At 44.1% G+C, this 19,762-nt stretch overlaps 1 protein-coding gene across 1 annotated transcript in view; it reads right to left on the bottom strand.

Annotated features, from left to right (window-relative positions):
- Window positions 1–19,762, bottom strand: part of AGO2 (argonaute RISC catalytic component 2) — a 128,958-nt gene that overhangs the window by 70,347 nt on the left and 38,849 nt on the right. The window contains exon 3 of the mRNA XM_082257415.1: window positions 8,360–8,540. Coding sequence (XP_082113541.1) covers window positions 8,360–8,540 — 181 coding nt within the window. The remainder of the gene's footprint in view (window positions 1–8,359; window positions 8,541–19,762) is intronic.

Here is a 19,762-nt window from a genome sequence, read left to right as displayed (position 1 = left end):
CCCAACCAGACAGGCTGGCATCCGTGGGGGCCCCTGACCAATACAAAAAAGGTAGGAAGAATTTTTCGGACCAGGAAGCCGCCTAATCAGGGACCGTCTCGTACCCCGGCTCAGCTGGATTTGTTTGTCCAGAGACTGCGGATTCTTGTCCCATGTGAGGAGAATCTCCCATTGCGGAGACCTCGTATAAAACTGCGCAAACTGGACTGCCTCAAAAAAGTTGACACCATCAGGCCCAGCATACAGGTCCGGAAAAATTACCATCTGCTGGTCAGGAGACGAACTGCAACCTTCAGTGTCTGAAGTTTGTTCCGGAGGAAGAAATACTCCATCTGGATAAGGTAGAGTCAGCCCCAGAAAGTCTAGGTTCACCGGGACCGCGATCATCCACTGGCATAATAATGTCAGTACTGGGGCCAACACTTTAGTGAAGACAAGACCGAATGGTAAGGCCCCAAGCTGATAATGTTCCTCTCCTACTGCAAAGCGGAGGAAATGCTGGTGACCGACACATATTGGAATGTGAAGGTAGGCATCTTTGATGTCTATGGAGGCAAGAAAATCCCTGATACAGGGAAGCCACATCTGTGCAAATGGACTCCATCCTGAACTTCTGCCCCCACACAAAGCAGTTCAGCGCCTTGGGGTCCAGGTTGCCCTCCTTCCTGGGGACTGTAAACAGGTTGAGTAAAACCCCTGAAAAACGTCCACAATCCGAACCGGGACAATCACCTCTTGAAGTAAGATCTTGCACTGCCCCAAAAGAGTTTCTGTAAGCGGACTGGGGACAGTTGGAAGGAAAGAAACTTTCCAATGGGCAAGCATGAAACTCGATCTTGTATCTGGAATATCGTATGACTTGGTGGATCCATTTGTCTTGTACCAGCGAAGACATTCTTCCCCCCCCCCCCCCCCCCACACCCCAGATACGGGCAAGAGCACACATTCATGCTGAAGGAGCCTTGTCTGCGGGTCTGGAAAGGCCAGCCCTCCACTTGCCAGACAAAGTTCGCTTGGATCCATCAGAGAAGTCCCTGAAAGGTTTCGACCCCTTGTCAGTTCCGAGGAACGAAAAAAAAACCGTATGAGCCAAAAAGGAGGGCCCACGTCTGCAACAAGGGTCCCTGCCCTTAGTAGCCTGTGGAAGGAAGGTGCTCTTCCCCACCATGAGACCCTTAATGAAGTCACCCAGGGTAGCTCCAAACAGGCAATCTCCTTGAAAGAAAAGTCAGGGCTTTTAAAAAAAAAAAAAAAAGAAAAAAAAAAAAATCTGGTCCACAGACCAGCATTTTAGCCAAAGGACACGCTCAAGGATCACTGTGGTAACAGAGCCGAGTCACTAGGGGAGCCGCATCCAAAGACGCAGCACAGATAACCTGCAGCCCCTGGACCAGCTGGTCTGCCAGCTCAGCAAAGGCAGGTGGGAGCTGTAATCCTTCCGGGGACAGTGTAAAAGCTTAGCCCACTCAGGGTTTGCGACACCAGAGAAATGGTGAACACTGGCCTCGATGCGGAGCCAGCCAGGGTGAACATATTGCGGGACACAGCCTCCGCCTTGGTTGTCAGCTGGTTCCTTAAAGGCCGGAGACTCTTTAACCCAGAATCATGGTTGCTTTGTTTACCCTGGAAACCAGAGGGTCCACCACCGGTGAAATAGACCATCTTTTGAAAAGGGACTCTTCATAGGGGTATTGCCTAGCAAACCGCTTAGGGACTCCAAGGAGATGCTTCAGTCGTCCTCATTCTTGTGACAATTCTGTCAAATTAGGCAGAGAAAGGTAAAACATTTTGCCACTCTGGGTGGGTGGTTTGTGAGTGCCAAAAGGAACCTGCGCCCCTGTCGCAGCTGCGTCCCCCATCTTTAGAGGCGCACGCACAAATACAAATCAGTGTGTCCACCAGTGCCTTTTCATGCACGGTTGCAGACGTAGAGAAATCATCCCCACTATCTTAGTATTCTCCATTAGCCACCAGGGGGACCCACAGATAAGTGTAAAAACACTGCTAAGGGACACCCCCACCAAGCTGGCATCACCACCTGGCTGCCAGCTACTTAAGAAAAAAAAAAAAAAAGACCGCCCCTACAGCGCCACCACTCCCAAGGAAGGCACCAAGCTGGCCGCACGGCCTAGTAGGCCGCAAGCCACAGCCTAAATTTTTGTGGATGCCCAGTCGATTAGGCGTGAGCCCCAGTGGAGCCGATCACACAAGGCCAGTGGAGGGGAGAGCCGAAGCCCAAACGGTGGCTAATGGCTTCAGCCACCCTCAATGGGGCAACCCCACATAGCTCTCGACCAGTAGGACGCAAATCCGTGGATTTTTGCCGGGGTTCGACCGAGTTAGGCGCGGACCCAAAACCATCCGCTGCTCCAGCCCAACAACTGCAGCCAGGGAGCCCAGAGGACTTCACTGCCCCTGTCACCCCAGGGTGGCAGGAAACCCTGCCCAAACCCCCGTTGAGCACCAGGAAAAAAAAAAAAAAAAAAAAAAAACACGGCCAGCAGCAACCCCAACAAGCCCCCCTTAAGAGCATGTGGAAAAATGCCAGCTCATAACCTCACTGGGGGGGGGGTGAACCCGGGGGTGCATCCTCCAGAGAGTGTCGGCCAGGAGGCCGAGGCCAGATCATATGCCCACTCGTGAGACGTTTAACTCTCAGACCAGCACCCGTCCAGTGGGGCTATGTCGCAACCGACGTAGCACGGGGCTGAGGCCTGCCAGACTGGGGGACCCTTTGGATTTTGAAAAAAAAAAAATATCCAGTCCGTCATCCAGTCTGGCAGTTGATTGCAGATTGGAAAAGCACAAAAAGCCGCACAACCGGTTGAAGATGCAAAAAGTTAAAATCCAAATTTATTTTGCAGGCAAAAAGATAAAATCATCCAAGATGAAACCAAAACAGTCGGAGACATGGGGGGGAAAAGGGGAGCACGGCGGTTGACGCGTTTCACGGAGTCTTCCGCTTAGCCGTCAACCGCCGTGCTCCCCTTTTCCCCCCCATGTCTCCGACTGTTTTGGTTTCATCTTGGATGATTTTATCTTTTTGCCTGCAAAATAAATTTGGATTTTAACTTTTTGCATCTTCAACCGGTTGTGCGGCTTTTTGTGCTTTTCCATTTGCTGCTATCAGGACTGCGGATCCGTGCCTGCACCTGGGTTGGATGTGTTTGGAACTATCCCCTCACTTGAGCGGTTCTTTTCCCCCTTGACCGTTAGTTGATTGCAGATTCTCAAGGGAACAAAAAGATAGGAAAAAATTGTCAGGACCGCAGATTCCAGCAAGGAACTAAGACCTTACTCCTGACTAGGCAGAAAAAACAAAACAGAGTGGCTATAGCAGAGGGAGTATAGGCCCCTGGGACTGCCCATGTGTGTAGCCAGAATGTTTTTCTGCCTAGTGTCCTACTCCTGTAGGGGGCAGTATAACCCAATGGTTAAGAATGCCAGAAGCTGTGTCAGTCAATCACAAACAAAAAATATAAAAAAAATAAATGGTAAACACAGGGTCACCAGTGTCCCTAAATACCGCCACACCTATCATAAGGTGACACTATACTGCTCTGGTTATGCAGTATGTTAAAGTGGTTGTAAACCTCTGAAATAAACACTGAACTAAGCACACATCGGCAATGTTCACTTATTTCTCTCGCTCCAAAGCTCTGAGTATCGTTCCTCTCTGGGGCATTGGATAATATTTGTGTCGAAGAGGGAGATCAGCACAGAGCTTGTCTATTCATAACACAGCTCCTCTGCCTATGTAAAAGGGGGGTCCCTTCTTCCAATCAGCCCTCACAAACTGTAGGGCTGAAGTGTGAGTGCAGTTCTCCACCCCCTCTGTACTCCTCTCAGATACATAATGATTTTAATCACAAATCTGCACTTTTGAAGGGAAGGAAGTAGACAAGAGAAGACTTGCAAATAAACAAGCAAAACTTCTATAGGAGGATTGGATTAATCTGTGCATCATCTGAGGCTGTTCACTTCAATGGGTATATGAGAGAGTTTACTACAAATAATAATTTGCTTTCGATATTGTTCCCAAAAAAAAATTGCTTATAAAAAACTAAACATGCCCCTTACTAAATACCTGGAATGTCTACTTTAGAAAAAGGGGTCACCTTGGGGGGGGGGGGGGTATTTGTACTGTCCTGACATTTTAGGGCCTCAAGAAAATGAGATCACACCGTAAATACATCAGGACTGATCGATTTCCATTAGAATTCACACACACACACACACACACACACACACACACACACACACACACACACACACACACACACACACACACACACACACACACACACACACACACACACACACACAAAAAATTAGCATATTGTGATAAAGTTAATTATTTTCTGTAATGTACTGATAAACATTAGACTTTCATATATTTTAGATTCATTACACACAAATGAAGTAGTGCAAGCCTTTTATTGTTTTAATATTAATGATTTTGGCATACAGCTCATGAAAACCCAAAATTCCCATCTCAAAAAATTAGCATATTTCATCCAACCAATAAAAGAAAAGTGTTTTTAATACAAAAAAAAAAAGTCAACCTTCAAATAATTATGTTCAGTTATGCACTCAATACTTGGTCGGGAATCCTTTTGCAGAAATGACTGCTTCAATGCGGCGTGGCATGGAGGCAATCAGCCTGTGGCACTGCTGAGGTGTTATGGAGGCCCAGGATGCTTCGATAGCGGCCTTCAGCTCATCCAGAGTGTTGGGTCTTGCGTCTCAACTTTCTCTTCACAACATCCCACAGATTCTCTATGGGGTTCAGGTCAGGAGAGTTGGCAGGCCAATTGAGCACAGTAATACCATGGTCAGTAAACCATTTACCAGTGGTTTTGGCACTGTGAGCAGGTGCCAGGTCGTGCTGAAAAATGAAATCATCTTCATAAAGCTTTTCAGCAGATGGAAGCATGAAGTGCTCCAAAATCTCCTGATAGCTAGCTGCATTGACCCTGCCCTTGATAAAACACAGTGGACCAACACCAGCAGCTGACATGGCACCCCAGACCATCACTGACTGTGGGTACTTGACACTGGACTTCAGGCATTTTGGCATTTCCCTCTCCCCAGTCTTCCTCAGGGTCCGGTCACCTCTTCTCGTTGTGCAGCGTTTTCTGCCACACTTTTTTCTTCCCACAGACTTCCCAATGAGGTGCCTTGATACAGCACTCTGGGAACAGCCTATTCGTTCAGAAATTTCTTTCTGTGTCTTACCCTCTTGCTTGAGGGTGTCAATGATGGCCTTCTGGACAGCAGTCAGGTCGGCAGTCTTACCCACGATTGCGGTTTTGAGTAATGAACCAGGCTGGGAGTTTTTAAAAGCCTCAGGAATCTTTTGCAGGTGTTTAGAGTTAATTAGTTGATTCAGATGATTAGGTTAATAGCTCGTTTAGAGAACCTTTTCATGATATGCTAATTTTTTGAGATCGGAATTTTGGTTTTTCATGAGCTGTATGCCAAAATCATCAATATTAAAATAAAAGGCTTGCACTACTTCAGTTGTGTGTAATGAATCTAAAATATATGAAAGTCTAATGTTTATCAGTACATTACAGAAAATAATGAACTTCATCACAATATGCTAATTTTATGAGAGGGACCTGTACATACACAGTACAGACCAAAAGTTTGGACACACCTTCTCATTCAAAGAGTTTTCTTTACTTTCATGACTATGAAAATTGTAGAGTCACACTTCAAGAGGTAGTCACCTGAAATGGTTTTCACTTCACAGGTGTGCCCTGTCAGGTTTAATAAGTGTGATTTCTTGCCTTATAAATGGGGTTGGGACCATCAGTTGTGTTGTGCAGAAGTCAGGTGGATACACAGCTGATAGTCCTACTGAATAGACTGTTAGAATTTGTATTATGTCAAGAAAAAAGCAGCTACAGGAAAACGAGTGGCCATCATTATGAAGGTCAGTCAGTCCAAAAATTGGGAAAACTTTGAAAGTGTCCCCAAGTGCAGTCACAAAAACCATCAAACGCTACAAAGAAACTGGCTGACATGCGGACCGCCCCAGGAAAGGAAGACCAAGAGTCACCTCTGCTGCGGAGGATAAGTTCATCCGAGTCACCAGCCTCAGAAATCGCTCAGATTAGAGACCAGGTCAATGGCACACAGAGTTCTAGCAGCAGACATCTCTAGAACAACTGTTAAGAGGAGACTGTGTAAATCAGGCCTTCATGGTAGAATATCTGCTAGGAAACCACTGCTAAAGAAAGGCAACAAGCAGAAGAGACTTGTTTGGGCTAAAGAACACAAGGAATGGACATTAGACCAGTGGAAATCTGTGCTTTGGTCTGATGAGTTCAAATTTGAGATCTTTGGTTCTAACCACTGTGTCTTTGTGCGATGCAGAAAAGGTGAACGGATGGACTCTACATGCCTGGTTCCCACCGTGAAGCATGGAGGAGGAGGTGTGATGGTGTGGAGGTGCTTTGCTGGTGACACTGTTGGGGATTTATTCAAAATTGAAGGCATACCGAACCAGCATGGCTACCACAGCATCTTGCAGCGGCATGCTATTCCATCCGGTTTGCGTTTAGTTTGACCATCATTTATTTTTCAACAGGACAATGACCCCCAAACACACCTCCAGGCTGTGTAAAGGCTATTTGACCAAGAAGGAGAGTGATGGGGTGCTGCGCCAGATGACCTGGCCTCCACAGTCACCGGACCTCAACCCAATCCAGATGGTTTGGGGTGAGCTGGACCGCAGAGTGAAGGCAAAAGAGCCAACAAGTGCTAAGCATCTCTGGGAACTCCTTCAAGACTGTTGGAAAACCATTTCAGGTGACTACCTCTTGAAGTGTGACTCTACAATTTTCATAGTCATGAAAATAAAGAAAACTTTGAATGAGAAGGTGTGTCCAAACTTTGTCTGTACTGTATATACACACACATACATAAAGAGAGAGAGATATAGATATATCTATCTATCTTACACACAAAAATATATATACACACACATAAACATACATACACACACACAATAGTTTGATGCTATAATATTCCTAGACTTAGTAATATACATTTATTTTGATTATTTTTTACCAAAGAAATGTAGCAGAACACATTTTGCTCTAAAGAAAGATTTTCAAAATTTTATAAAAAAAATTCTTAATTTTCTGTCTCACTTACATAGCAAAATTAACAAAAAAAAAAAAAAAAAAAAAAAAAAAGAAAGAAAGAAAAAGCAGTGATTAAATAGCACCAGAAATAAGGAAAAAAGATCCAATTCTCCCAAAAAATAAAAATAAAATGTAATTTGGATCCAGTGTTGCATGAAAAATTGTCATTCAAAGCGTGACTGCGATGAAATCTGAAGTGTGGCCTGGGTAGGATAGGGATAAAAGCCTGGAACTAAAGTGGTTCAACAAAACATCCACAAACAAATGCTGAATTGGGTTCTGATGGAAGCAGCCATTTTTTGATCTGTGCCATATATATCAGCTGTTTGCTGGGTAAATAGATGTAGACAGTGAAGGTAAACCTATTTCATGGGATAATTGTTTCCATCAGAGCTTTCTCACAAAGATAAATGGCTTTGTGAAATATTTCTCAAGAGCAGGTAAATGGAAAGTAGTAAAAACTGGTCAACAACAGATCTACAACTAATTAAAAGTACTTGTCTAGCTATTAATAAAGCCAAATGCTACATGCAACTCAGACCAGGCAATTAAATTCCGGAGCAAGACATGCTACTAGCCATGATCATAAAATTGGCATCCTGTGCACGTCATTCAGGATGTACAACAGAATAATCAATAAAAAGTATAGTACATTACATGCTCTCTCCATTTTTATCAGTGAATTCATACATTTCTATTGGCACTTTTCCACTGCAAGTACCGGCTCGGCTCTACTCGGCCCTGCTTGCTTTTCCACTGCTGGTACCGCATGGTATAGTGTCGGAACGGTTCGGTACGGTATAGGTTTGCTTTTCCACTAAAGTTAAGTGGGTGGGATAACGGGGTGGGTGGGATTCTCTGACCAATCAGTGGCTAGTAGTGACTGCATGCAAAGGATTGTGGGATATGGTACCAGTTTGGTACCTGTTGGAACCACAATCGAGTAGGTACTGTTTTTTCAGAGCCATACTGTACTGTACCATTCGGTTCCATGCAGTGGAAAAGCAAACCTATACCGTACCATACCGAACCATTCCGACCCTATACCATGCGGTACCAGCAGTGGAAAAGCACAAAAGGGTGCCGAACCGGTACGGTTCCATGCAGTGGAAAAGCGCCATAATAGTTACATATACATATGGCGCTATGATCTCTTTACTCTGGATTTCTCCGTCATTTTGTTTGTCAATAAAAAGTCTTACCTGTTCACTCTCCTGGGACATTTTTCTGGCTTGATATCAACATCATAATGATAAATTTCTATTTTGGGAATGTCCATCTCAAAGAAGTTTGCCTGCAGCTTGATGGTCCTCCCAGAGGTGCCAAAATCGGGTCTCAGCGGAGGCTTGAAAGTATACGCCGGCAGGGGAGGTGGTCCAACCACTGCAAACAAAAAAACAGATACAGTGAATTAAGATTTTATTTTTTTAACTGGACATTAGAAAAAAAATCTTAAAAATAGCCATAGCCTAAAGGTGAGGGGTCTTCCAATCTATGGCACCTAAAGACAACGGCTGGCAACCATTTTTTTTTAGGGAAAATTATTCATCTTTAAACAGATGTTGAAATACCTTCCCGTTGCTATTCTCAGACAAGCCATTACTGTCAAACAAATACTTTTTATATCTCCCCCCCCCCCCCCTATAAACATGCATGCTCAGCTGAGTGATCAAACAAATTCGTAAACAGTCCAAAAGGTGAATCATACTTGTTGCACATCTGATTGCCCCTTTAACATGCCCACAGACAAATGTGCCTAGACACCCAATTTCTATGAGCTTTTTGTATAGAGGTCACTGCCTAAGGATCATTAGAGGAAACTTTGTCCCAATGGAGTCTGTTAACACAACCAACACTTGAGTGAAAAGCCTAGTACACACAATAGGAAAATTGATCGCACAATAATCTGATTGTTAGTACACAGCATTCGAGAGCCAATCAGGACAGTTCAAAAATATTTCCTGTAGGATACCAGTTCATACGATTTTCATTTAATCAGTACAATATTCATCCCAAAAAAAACTGAAGAGCAAGACCACACATGCTTAGAAACAAAAGAATACATTACTTCCGAAGTAGTATTCGGTTGTAAAATTTTCTTAAGTTTAGTAAAACTAGCATACACAAAAAAAAAAAAAAAAAAAAAAAAAAAGACCCATCATTCGTCCGATACTCTGTGTGTACCGGGCTTAAGAAAAAAAGGCATGAAATGGAAAGCAGTGATGCCAAATTCAAAGGATTGAAAGGATTATAACTCACAAAGTAATATCCATTTTATAGCAACACAATGACTCATAATCGATCCTTTCCACACAAAGTCCTGTGACATCTTCTTGAATCATCTTATGGGAACCAAAAAGACCTGTAGAAACTCAGTTTCATAAATCTTTTGCTTCAGTGGTATTCTAAAGAGGAGCTTCAGCCATGTTTCCAAAAATGAAAAGTCATCCGCTACAAAAACTGTAGCTGCTGCCTTAATAGACAACCACCTTTTCAGGGATCCAGCGCCATCCTCCTCCCAGACTGGTTCTTCATCAGTCTTTGGGTCTCTGGCACCAAACATGTAAACAGTGGGAACCTGGCTGTTACTCCTTGCAGCTTCACAGCTGGGGCCCCACTGCACCGTGTGAATAGTTCCAGAAGGGTGTGGGCAGGGGGGGGCTGGGGTGGCGTTACGTAGTGGAAGTTATGCTTTCGGGTCCTCTTTAAGGTAACCCTTGCCATAACTTGTGCATGTTCGTTTAATGTGGAAATTCAAATGACTGGTGCATACCGCCCATAGGGTCCCCTATTCAGGCATGCCTGCCTGTCACTCTGCTGGGAAGAAACAACTTGTCGTTGCCATTTGCCCACAGAAAAGATGCCGGTACCTGAAGACCTGTGCAGAAATTGGCCCGGGTGAGGACAGTGCTGGATCCCTGGACAGGAGAGTCAGTTTTTTTAGCTTCTCTAAATCAATATGCACATTAAGAGCCGGTTCACACTGGGGCAACTTGCCAGGGCCTGCCATAGATTAGCACAGGACCCGTTCTAATAGGAGCGACACAAGTCACTCCGACTTAGAAAAAGGGTCCTGAGCTGCTTTGGGGCGACCTGGAGCGACCTGCATTGACTTCAATGATATGAAGTCCGTGCATGCCGCTCCGAGGTCGCAGTGCGAACTGCGCACCGCGGCTTCACAGGTCGCCCGGCAAAGTCGGGTCGCGCCTATGTGAACCGGCTCTAACTTGTATCCTGCCCAGTTTGTGTATTGTGTATTATACAGAGAAGATGGGGTTGTTGCACAGCTACAGGATCATCTATGCTGATTGATAATTTTAAGGAATTGTTAAATTTTCTAATGCCTCGTTTCCACTGAGTGGTACGGTTCGGAACGGTACACCTTGATCAGGCTTGCGTTTCCACCGCCAACAGTACCTCAACATTGTAGCTCCACCCTGTTGGTATGGTACCAATGTGCTTGGTACCCCAACAAAAGGGTGCCAAAAAAGTGGTACGGTACGGTTCAGAATTAGGTAGTACCGGTCAGTGGAAACAAAGCATAAGATCAGTGCAGGATCTATGCCTACCACTTTTCTAGACTGAGAACGTAGATAAGGATAGACCTGATCGAAACTCCTGGCATGTCTGCACATGCATGAAATGCCATGAACGACTGTCGCACCACAGCACAGCAACAAAGAACATTTGGTCTACCAGATGGATAACCTCTGGGACTATATTTGCCACAATGGCAACATTTACTCAATTCAGCTGTGGCATTGTCAGCCTTTCCTGTGTGCTGCCATGTTAGACTACAAGCAACAGTACCAAAGCACAGAGTTCTGGTACAGAAGGCCATTGCCACTGCAGTAAGAGACGTTCTATCACTCCTGACCACAGAAGTTTAAATAAAAGTAAAGTATACACAGCAACACTATATTGTCAAAAGTATTGGGACACCTGCTTTTACATGAACGTTAATGGCACCCCAGTCTTAAGTCGCCCTGACGCTGCTGATCACTGATTGAGGTAAACCGAAGCCAGTTATCAGCATTCTTTTTCTCATACTGAAAGGGTGAGGAAGGGAAGCGGATAATCAGCTTCTACAGAAGGGACATCTACGGTGGATATAAAAAAAGTGTACACACCCCTGTTAACCACTTGCCGACCGCCGCAAGTACATATACTGCGGCGGTCAGCCCCTCACAGGCAAAGTGACGTATGGGTACATCACTAGCCTATGAGGCTCTGGGGGGGAGGCGCACTCCCGCTCAGTCACAGACCCCCCCCCGCGTGTGCCCGGCGGACCCGATGTCCGCCCGGCACTCTCGATCGTCCGTTAAGAGCGGGAGAAAGGCAGGCGGCTGATGTAAACAAGCCGCCTGTCATTCTCCCCTGTGTAGGAATAGTGATCATACGGTTCTACTATGTAGGACCGTTGATCACTGTTCCTACACCTCAAGCCACAGCCAATCACAGTTAGAATCACGCCCCTAGGGACACACACAACCCCTCCCCCTCAAAAAAAAAAGTTAACCCCTTCACTGCCAGTGTCATTTTACACTAACAGTACATATGTATAGCACTGATTACTGTAGTAATGTCACTGGTAACCCCAAAAAAGAGTAAAAAATGTCAGTCAAGGGTCCGATCTGTCCGCAGCAATATCGCAGTCCCGCAAAAAAAAAAAAAAAAAAAAAAAAAGCGCAGATCGCCGCCATTACACGTTAAAAAAAAAAAAAGGACAAAAATCTTTCCCTTAGTAAACTCAATAACTTTTGCGCAAACCAATCAAAATACGCTTATTGCGATTTTTTTTTACCAAACATACGTAGCAGAAAACAAAATTGCTCTAAAAATTTTGATTTACATTTTTTTTGGGGGGGAATTTCATGTGAAAAATATTTTTGCAAAATGGACGCTCTTTTTTTGTTTATAGCGCAAAAAAAAAAAAAAAAAAAATTTGATTGGGTACAGCATTCCATGACCATGCAATTGTAATTCAAAGTTGGAGAGCACTGAAAGCTTAAAATTAGCCTGAGCAGAAAGAGGATAAAAGTGCCCAGTAGGCAAGTGGTTGAGGTTTAAGAAGGTCACTACTGTTCTGCCCATTCTTCTCCCTGCATGCGAGGAGGCTGTACTTGGGGACCTGCAGTGCAAGGATCTCCCGGCTTAATTCATCCTGATGATCTGATTGCTGCACTCTGCTGATTCATCATTATCCCATCAATTATTGGATCACCAGTCATCAAGAGGGCAGCTCTGACATGAGGAGGTATAGTCCTGATCATCTACTAAGATGGGTACCTCCACACATACAGTGCAGAACAAGGGATAGCAAGTTAGTAAAGGAAAAAGATCAGCTGCATGAAACCTATAGGTGAAACCCATACCTAGCCCTTTGTTCTCAGATTGTCTGCAGTATGTGTCTCCTATACGGGAAGCCTAAAAGCAAATAACGTCTCTGTACCCTTGAAGCTAAAAAAAAAAAAAAAAGGTGCAAATGAAAAGATAAGGAGTTGGAAGATTTTAAGATTTTTAAGAAGATGTCCTGCTTACAAAAGGCTATTAAAAAAATAAATAAATATATATATATTATACATACATATACACACACACACACCTCTATCTACACACCTATACATATATAATTTTTATTTTTTTTTGTTTAGGCCCCTTTCACACCAACAAACCAATCGGGTCAACCTGACAGTTTTTCAGGCAGACCCGTTCGGACCATTCATTGCTCTCTATGGCAGCGGCTGACAACGGACATGTGTCCGCTGACACCTGCCGGCATCCAATCCGGTCCGCAAAAAACAGATGGATGGGGGATCTGTTCCCCATCCGTTCAGCAGATCAGATGACAGAGGATGGAAATAGACAAGGAGTCTTTTCATCTGACTGTCTAATAGAGATTAGTGGGCTGTGTCTGTGACCCGGACCCGTCATCCGTTTGCCCAGTGTTTTATCAGCCGACAGATCCCTCGCTGAGCAGGAGGATCCACTTTGTGGAGTCCGCTCCGTCTGCAAAGGTCTTAGATTTTATGCCTAGTACTCACAATCACAAAAACCGGACGAAAAATACAGCTTATGAAGTGGTCGTACGATAATCTGATCGTTAAAGCGGTTGTAAACATAAAATAAAAAAAAAAAAAAAAAACCTGCAAGACAAAGGCATAATGAGCTAGTATGCATCGCATACTAGCTCATTATGTATTACTTACCTTAGAACGAAGCCCTGACACGGACCCCCGGACACCGCTGCGGGCGCTGCCATGATCCCACGGCGTCTTTCGGGTTCGGCGGCTCCAGCGCTGTGATTGGCCAGAGCCACGATGACGTCACTCCTGAGTCATTTTTCGGCAAGCTTCCGGCAAGGGAAGCTGAAGGTCCGCCAGACCTTCAGAGCGCGTGAGCGGCTGCATGCACTGCAAATATCTTCTAAACCGTGCCGGTTTATGAGATATTAATATTACCTACAGGTAAGCCTTATTATAGGCTTACCTGTAGTTAAAAGTGAAAAAAAGCGGGATACTACCGCTTTAATACACAGCTCTCGAGAGTCGATTATGAAAGTTCATGGGAAATTACAAACCTTTTTCTTGTATATCAGAACAAACGATTTTCATTTAGGCCCCTTCACACTTGTGTGACTGTGACTTGGAACTGCAAAGTCGCATGAATAGTTCTACCCCATGATTTCCAATGAGTACCATTCATATTTGTACGACTTTGAATTAGTCCCTGCACTACTGACTAATGCGACTTGAGGTCCACAGACCTCAAGATTACAGACATTTCTTCAAGTCGTGTGACTCCAGTCGTACGAGAACATTCACAACTTTAGTAATCTCTAGTTTCTGATATGAGACTAGCATGCAAAAACAACAAAACAAAAAAGGACAATCTCTCGTCCAATATCCTCATCGTGTGTACAAGGCTTTAGTGGAACCAAAATTATCAGCATTAGGAGAATTTGTGCCGTTATCTGTTAAAAACAGCCTTCAAACCACACCTAGCCAGCAGCGCTAAATGTGCAGATAAACCCAGCAAGTCAATATGACCTACAGACTATAATTCAAACACAAAGATCAATTGAGAAGTAATTTTAAATACTTTAATTTAACATCGTGTTAATTTTCTTATGAAAGTGTTAACCAACACAAAATATAGAATTTTGTTCTCCAAATACATTTAGCACTGAAAACAAGCCAGTAAAGAAAAAAATCCCATGCAAATGCAAACCTAAACTCTGCCCTATGTTCCTCTCCACCTGTTCACCAGCCTGGAAAGCTTAAAATTTGGGCTTTAGTTGGCCCTCAATGAATTTGGCTATTCAGCCCACATGCAAGAGCAAGTTGATTCCTCCGTTCATGCTTAACAGCAGGGATGAAGGAATCCCAATTGTATTCAACAGCCTTGAAACCTTTGAATGCTGGAGCTGCCGAACAGTCACAGCATGTGATAGGATGTGGTCATTCCTCATAATATCCCACCAGGCTCTTTCAATTTTTAAATGGAATTGTTGAGCTGGGGAGTGCTTGAAAGACCATCCATGGTTCAGATTTTGGATGACTCAGCAGGATTCAGAGGAAACCCTAGCCATTTATGGAAGTCTTTACTCTTCAGACTGGCGGTTGGCATGCTTTATTGACATAGCTGTGGCAAGGAGCAGGATCTGTGGGAGAAAACATTTACTGTCTAGGTAGGCAAAAGCCAGCCAGAGAGGGCCTCACACAGGATCAACAACTTGCATCTGCTTTGGTAACATATTACACCCACATTCCAGGTGTAACATGCAACAGATGCAGCAGCCCCTGTACCCCTCTGATACCTGGATGTGACAGCGAGCTTGGGAGGGGGGGGTGGGATCTTCTCTCCTCAGCTCACTGTTACAATAATAAGATGCACCCACCGACACCTATCAATCGGAGTTCTGTGAATTTGGCTGTGGGCTCGTAGTTCTCAATCAACAAGGGCGCTGTTGAATACGCTAGGAAGTTCATTGAGCCTCCTGTAAATGTGTAACCGCCTGCCCGTATGAGAAGACAACTACAGAGACGGTCTGCAAGAGCCCCAGATTGCCCCCAGGATCTGCTGATCATTGGTGAAATGCTTTGCAGGCTCCTAGTAAAAAATAATTATTATTATTAACAACAACACCTTTTTTTAACTGCAAAAGGAGGTGCATATTTATTTTTCTACAAAAAAAGGTAAAAAAAAAAAAAAAAAAAAAAAAAAAAAAAAATTACCCTTTAGACCCCCCCATTCACACTAGCGCGACTTGTCAGGCGACTTGGGTCGCCTGACAAGTCGCAGTCGGTCGCCTGCCATTGATTAGCACAGGACCCGTTCTAATAGGAGCGAAACAAGTCGCTCCGACTTAGAAAAAGGGTCCTGTACTACTTTGGGGCGACCTGGAGGCGACTTGCATTGACTTCAATTATATGAAGTCCCTGCAAGTCGTGCCGAGGTCGCCCCAGCAAGTCGTGTCGCCACTGTCTGAACGGGGTCTTAAAGGAAGCATACAACCCACTGGTGCCCAAAGCTTGTAAATAGGTAAGCATTCCAAAAGTTTTCAAATTGGTTTAGGTTAGAAAGCAGTAAGCTGAGGCGGTCGGGGCAGCTAAAAGTCTGATTTGAGTTAAAGCAGACCTCAACTCCTGAAAACATCTTCCTCTTATATGCCGCCTCCTCCTGCCCTCAACTACAGATTTATTTTTTCTAAAGGTGAATACCTTTAAAAATGTTTTCCTCTTTTCGCATGCTCATCTATGCGATGACTACATTACATGGCCTCGTGATTCTAACCTTAATCCACAGATCTGACAGATCAGTGGCATTTCTGCCCATGAGCCCCACGTTTCCCTGTAGATGTGCGAACAAATCATGGGTTTCTGACAGGTTTATGGAACTTGGCAGAGACCGCAGCATGTCTGCACCAGTGTGAGATGGTGGTGTGGGAGCAGAGCAAACTGGACTGTTGGGAATTGGGAAACACTTTACTCCATGGACTAGCAAGTGTTTGTTTTTCCCAGGCAGAAACCATTAGAGTCAGTTCACACCACGGCGACTCAAAGTCACCCCGACTGAAGTCGCCTGTGCAGCACGACTTCATCGCGGCTTGCAAACGACTTCTCATAATAGAAGTCAATGCAAGTCACTCCGACTTCACCCAAAAGTAGTGCAGGAACCTTTTTCTAAGTTTGATTAGAACGGTTCCATTGACCAGCATGGAGCGCTACTTGTCAGGCGACCAAGTCGTCTGACGTCGGAGTAGTGTGAACCGGCTCCAAGTGTTAGGTGGGTAAAAAGGGAAGTTCTGTCCACTTTAAGGTCATTCGTAAACCGAACCTCTGAAAAAAAGAATTGGGCAAAATGTTTTTTAAAAGCAAACTAATCTGTAAGCACAATAAATTGAAAATGCCATTCATTTTCTAATATTCAAAGCAGACTCCCCAATCCATCCACGTCTCAATATTTTATTTTGCTGAGAAATCACTCTGAAGACACCCCCCTAGCATTTATAGCTGTGGCCATCTTGAGTGAGGTCAGAAGATTTAGCTTTTACTTCCTGGAATCCATGTGCCCTAATATCAGGCAGTTTGTGGTTTGCACCAAAGTAAAACAAAAACCTTTTCTCAAAATCGCACCACATGGAGGTACCTTGATGTGAATGGGGCATCATGACAAATAATGCGATTTCCCTGGTCATGCAATTCGGTGCAACTCTTAAGTTGCATGTGAAATCACACTAGTATGAGTCAGGGCTTAAAAACCAGACACTGGAGAGATCAGTCTGGCTGGAAGAAAAATGTATTTGCACAAGTTGGTCCATGCAGGGCTAATAATTCAAAGCACCAGAAACCACTTTAAAAATAAAGTATGGTATGTGTTCTGCCACAACACATCCCTACCCCTCAAAACATGAAAGATGTGAATGGCACAGACACCAAGCCTTTATAAGCAAAGCACAGTTAATTCAGGAGAAAGTTCTCATTCATATTTACAATTGAGCACCAGAGAATTATACGAATTTCTGGAAAAAAAAAAAAAATTTTCCATGCATGGATAACTTTAGTATAGATTTGTTACACCTCAGGTCTGCAATTTCTAAACAGATGAAACCAAGCCCTGAATAGCACTAGATAAAGAAACAAGCAGTGAAAGCTGCTCAGTAGGCAAGATGGTAAACTACTGGCAAATTTGCAAGTATTTGTTGTTTTTTGGACATTTTGTCCATAAATAAATAAATAAATAGAGAAAACCTGCAAGGTAGTAGCGTGCTCCTTTGCACCCTACTACCCGGAAATCCCACCAAAGATGGGGCACTATTCCTTCCATGGACACAAACAATGGAACACTTTTCCTTCTACGAATATCAATGACGAGGCACCAAATCCTTTTCCTACTGACTGCTAGAGCTATGTAACTTTACTCCCACTGACCATCAAAAGTCCAAGGGTTGGTTGACCCCTGCCTGCGCTGGGGCATTATGAACAGAATGGAATGGATGCCCCTTGTTTTTTGCTGCATTTGTTTTCCTGACCCATATTACATGGGCAGCCAAAAGTAAACAAACTTCCATCCATTTACAATAGACTATCTACAATCAGTCATGTTTAGGTCCAAAAAAAATCTTGGAAATGGGCACAGCCCTTAGCAATTTTGTTTTTTCCTGGACCTGGGTAGACTCCGTAATCATGTTAACTGGACCCACATCCCTTTACATCCTTCTGTCCATCGACATGCAGCTTACAATGAGGTTCACCTTAATAAACTGACATTTTAAACTCGCAAATATAAAAATTTTACATTGCAAGCAAAAATAACTAAAATGTGCAAATAGTTTAATTCCACAAAAGAAAAAAAAAAAAAAAAAAGAAAAAAGATTTTTGATGACATGCTCACACCATTCTATCAACTGCAAGGAAGCGTTACTGAGAAAGCAGGAGGCACGAGCTGTGAAAGCGAACTAAAAATGCTCAGTTTTCACCAGCAATCAGGGAAAAATTGAGCGTTGTCAAAATTTGAGCCATGTATGGCCAACCTATGCCCCCCCCACCCACCACACCTCAAGCTTGTCTTCATTTATGGATCAGCATCAGTTTCAATGGAGACATTCAAACAGGTGCCTAAACACTGCACTCAGATCCCTAACACACAATTCAAAAATTGTGGAAGACCTACATATTCATGTATGCCAGGTGCAGGTATTGAGTGGGGGGGGGGGAGATTACACAAGTATTTACTGGCCATTATGCAGGAACTTTAAAGAAAAAATAAAAATAAGTAAACTTTTTACACCTAACAGAAGCTTTATCTCACCTTTAGAGAGAATGTCTCATTTTTAAGTTAGCTCTCTTATACACAGGCATAACAGATTACTAATATCAGGATCTTGTTAAAAAGGTTCTCTGAATACCTTGCGTAAACGCACGTAAATGTGTACAGCGCCGTGTTCGTTGTGCCATAGAAAACAATGTATTTGTGTGTGCAGATCAGTAAAAAAAATGTGGCAATATTTACTCCAATGTGAAAGAGGCCGTAGGATGCATGCACACAGGATGTTCAAGCAAAAAAAAAAAAAATCTTTCTAAACGTGTGACTGCTTGTAAAAAAAAACTCCCATTTATGAGCGCTTATGCGCATTTTTCAGCGGTTTTTGTGGTCAGAAGAACTGCTCTTGAATGTGATATTAGGGTGTTCAAACAGCCCATAAACTCCCTTGCTGATAAACTTCAAAAAAGAATTGTGTGCATTGACACATAGGATAACATAGGGGAGTTTAACCACTTTCCGACCGTGCAATGCAAATTTACTGCGGCAGGGCGGCTCGGCATAATCACGTAGATCTACACAAGGAACATCCGCGACCAGCCTTACCAGAACATACCAAGACTGGCGAAGCCAGTCTGGAGCAACTAGAATTCCCTCTGCCTCAATCCTGCACCGTTGGCTAGAGGGTCCCGAGATCACAAACCTCTGCACCTTCCTGTTGAGGAGAGAGGCCAACAGGTCCACCTCAGGAGTCCCCCACAGGGAGCAACAACTGACTACCTCTGGATGAAGTGACCATTCCCCTTGGTCCAATGTCTGTCAACTGAGGTAGTCCGCCTGCCAATTTTCCACCCCTGAAATGTGTACAGCAGAGGACTGAAATTAACCATTCTGCCCACCTTAAAAAGCTGGCTACTGCCCAAGCTGCCAAAACACTTCGAGCCCCCTTGGTGAGTGACATAGACCACAGCCGTGGCATTGTCCAATTGAATCCATACCGGACATCCCTGGAGACACTGGTAAATGATCCAGGCAAAGCCAGATCGCTCTGAGCTCCAGTACATTGATCGTTATAGCCTGGACTCCTCCAGAATCAAGACCCCTTGAACACAATCCGTACCGAGGACACCTCTCCACCCGGATAGGCTGGCATCCGTGGTGACAACCGTCCAGTACAGGGGAAGAAAGGATTTTTCCTGAAGTAGTGCCGGAGAGCAAAGCCACCAAACCAGGGACCCCCTTGTTCTTCGAGCTCAACATAATCAGATTGTCCAGACTGAGGATCCTTGTTCTACTTCACGGGAATCTCCTTTTGCAGAGATCTTGTGTTGAACTGTACA

Source organism: Pelophylax lessonae, assembly GCF_965119305.1.
Source record: "Pelophylax lessonae genome assembly, chromosome: 5".
NCBI lineage: Eukaryota > Metazoa > Chordata > Amphibia > Anura > Ranidae > Pelophylax > Pelophylax lessonae.
This window is presented reverse-complemented; position numbering and strand designations above follow the sequence as displayed.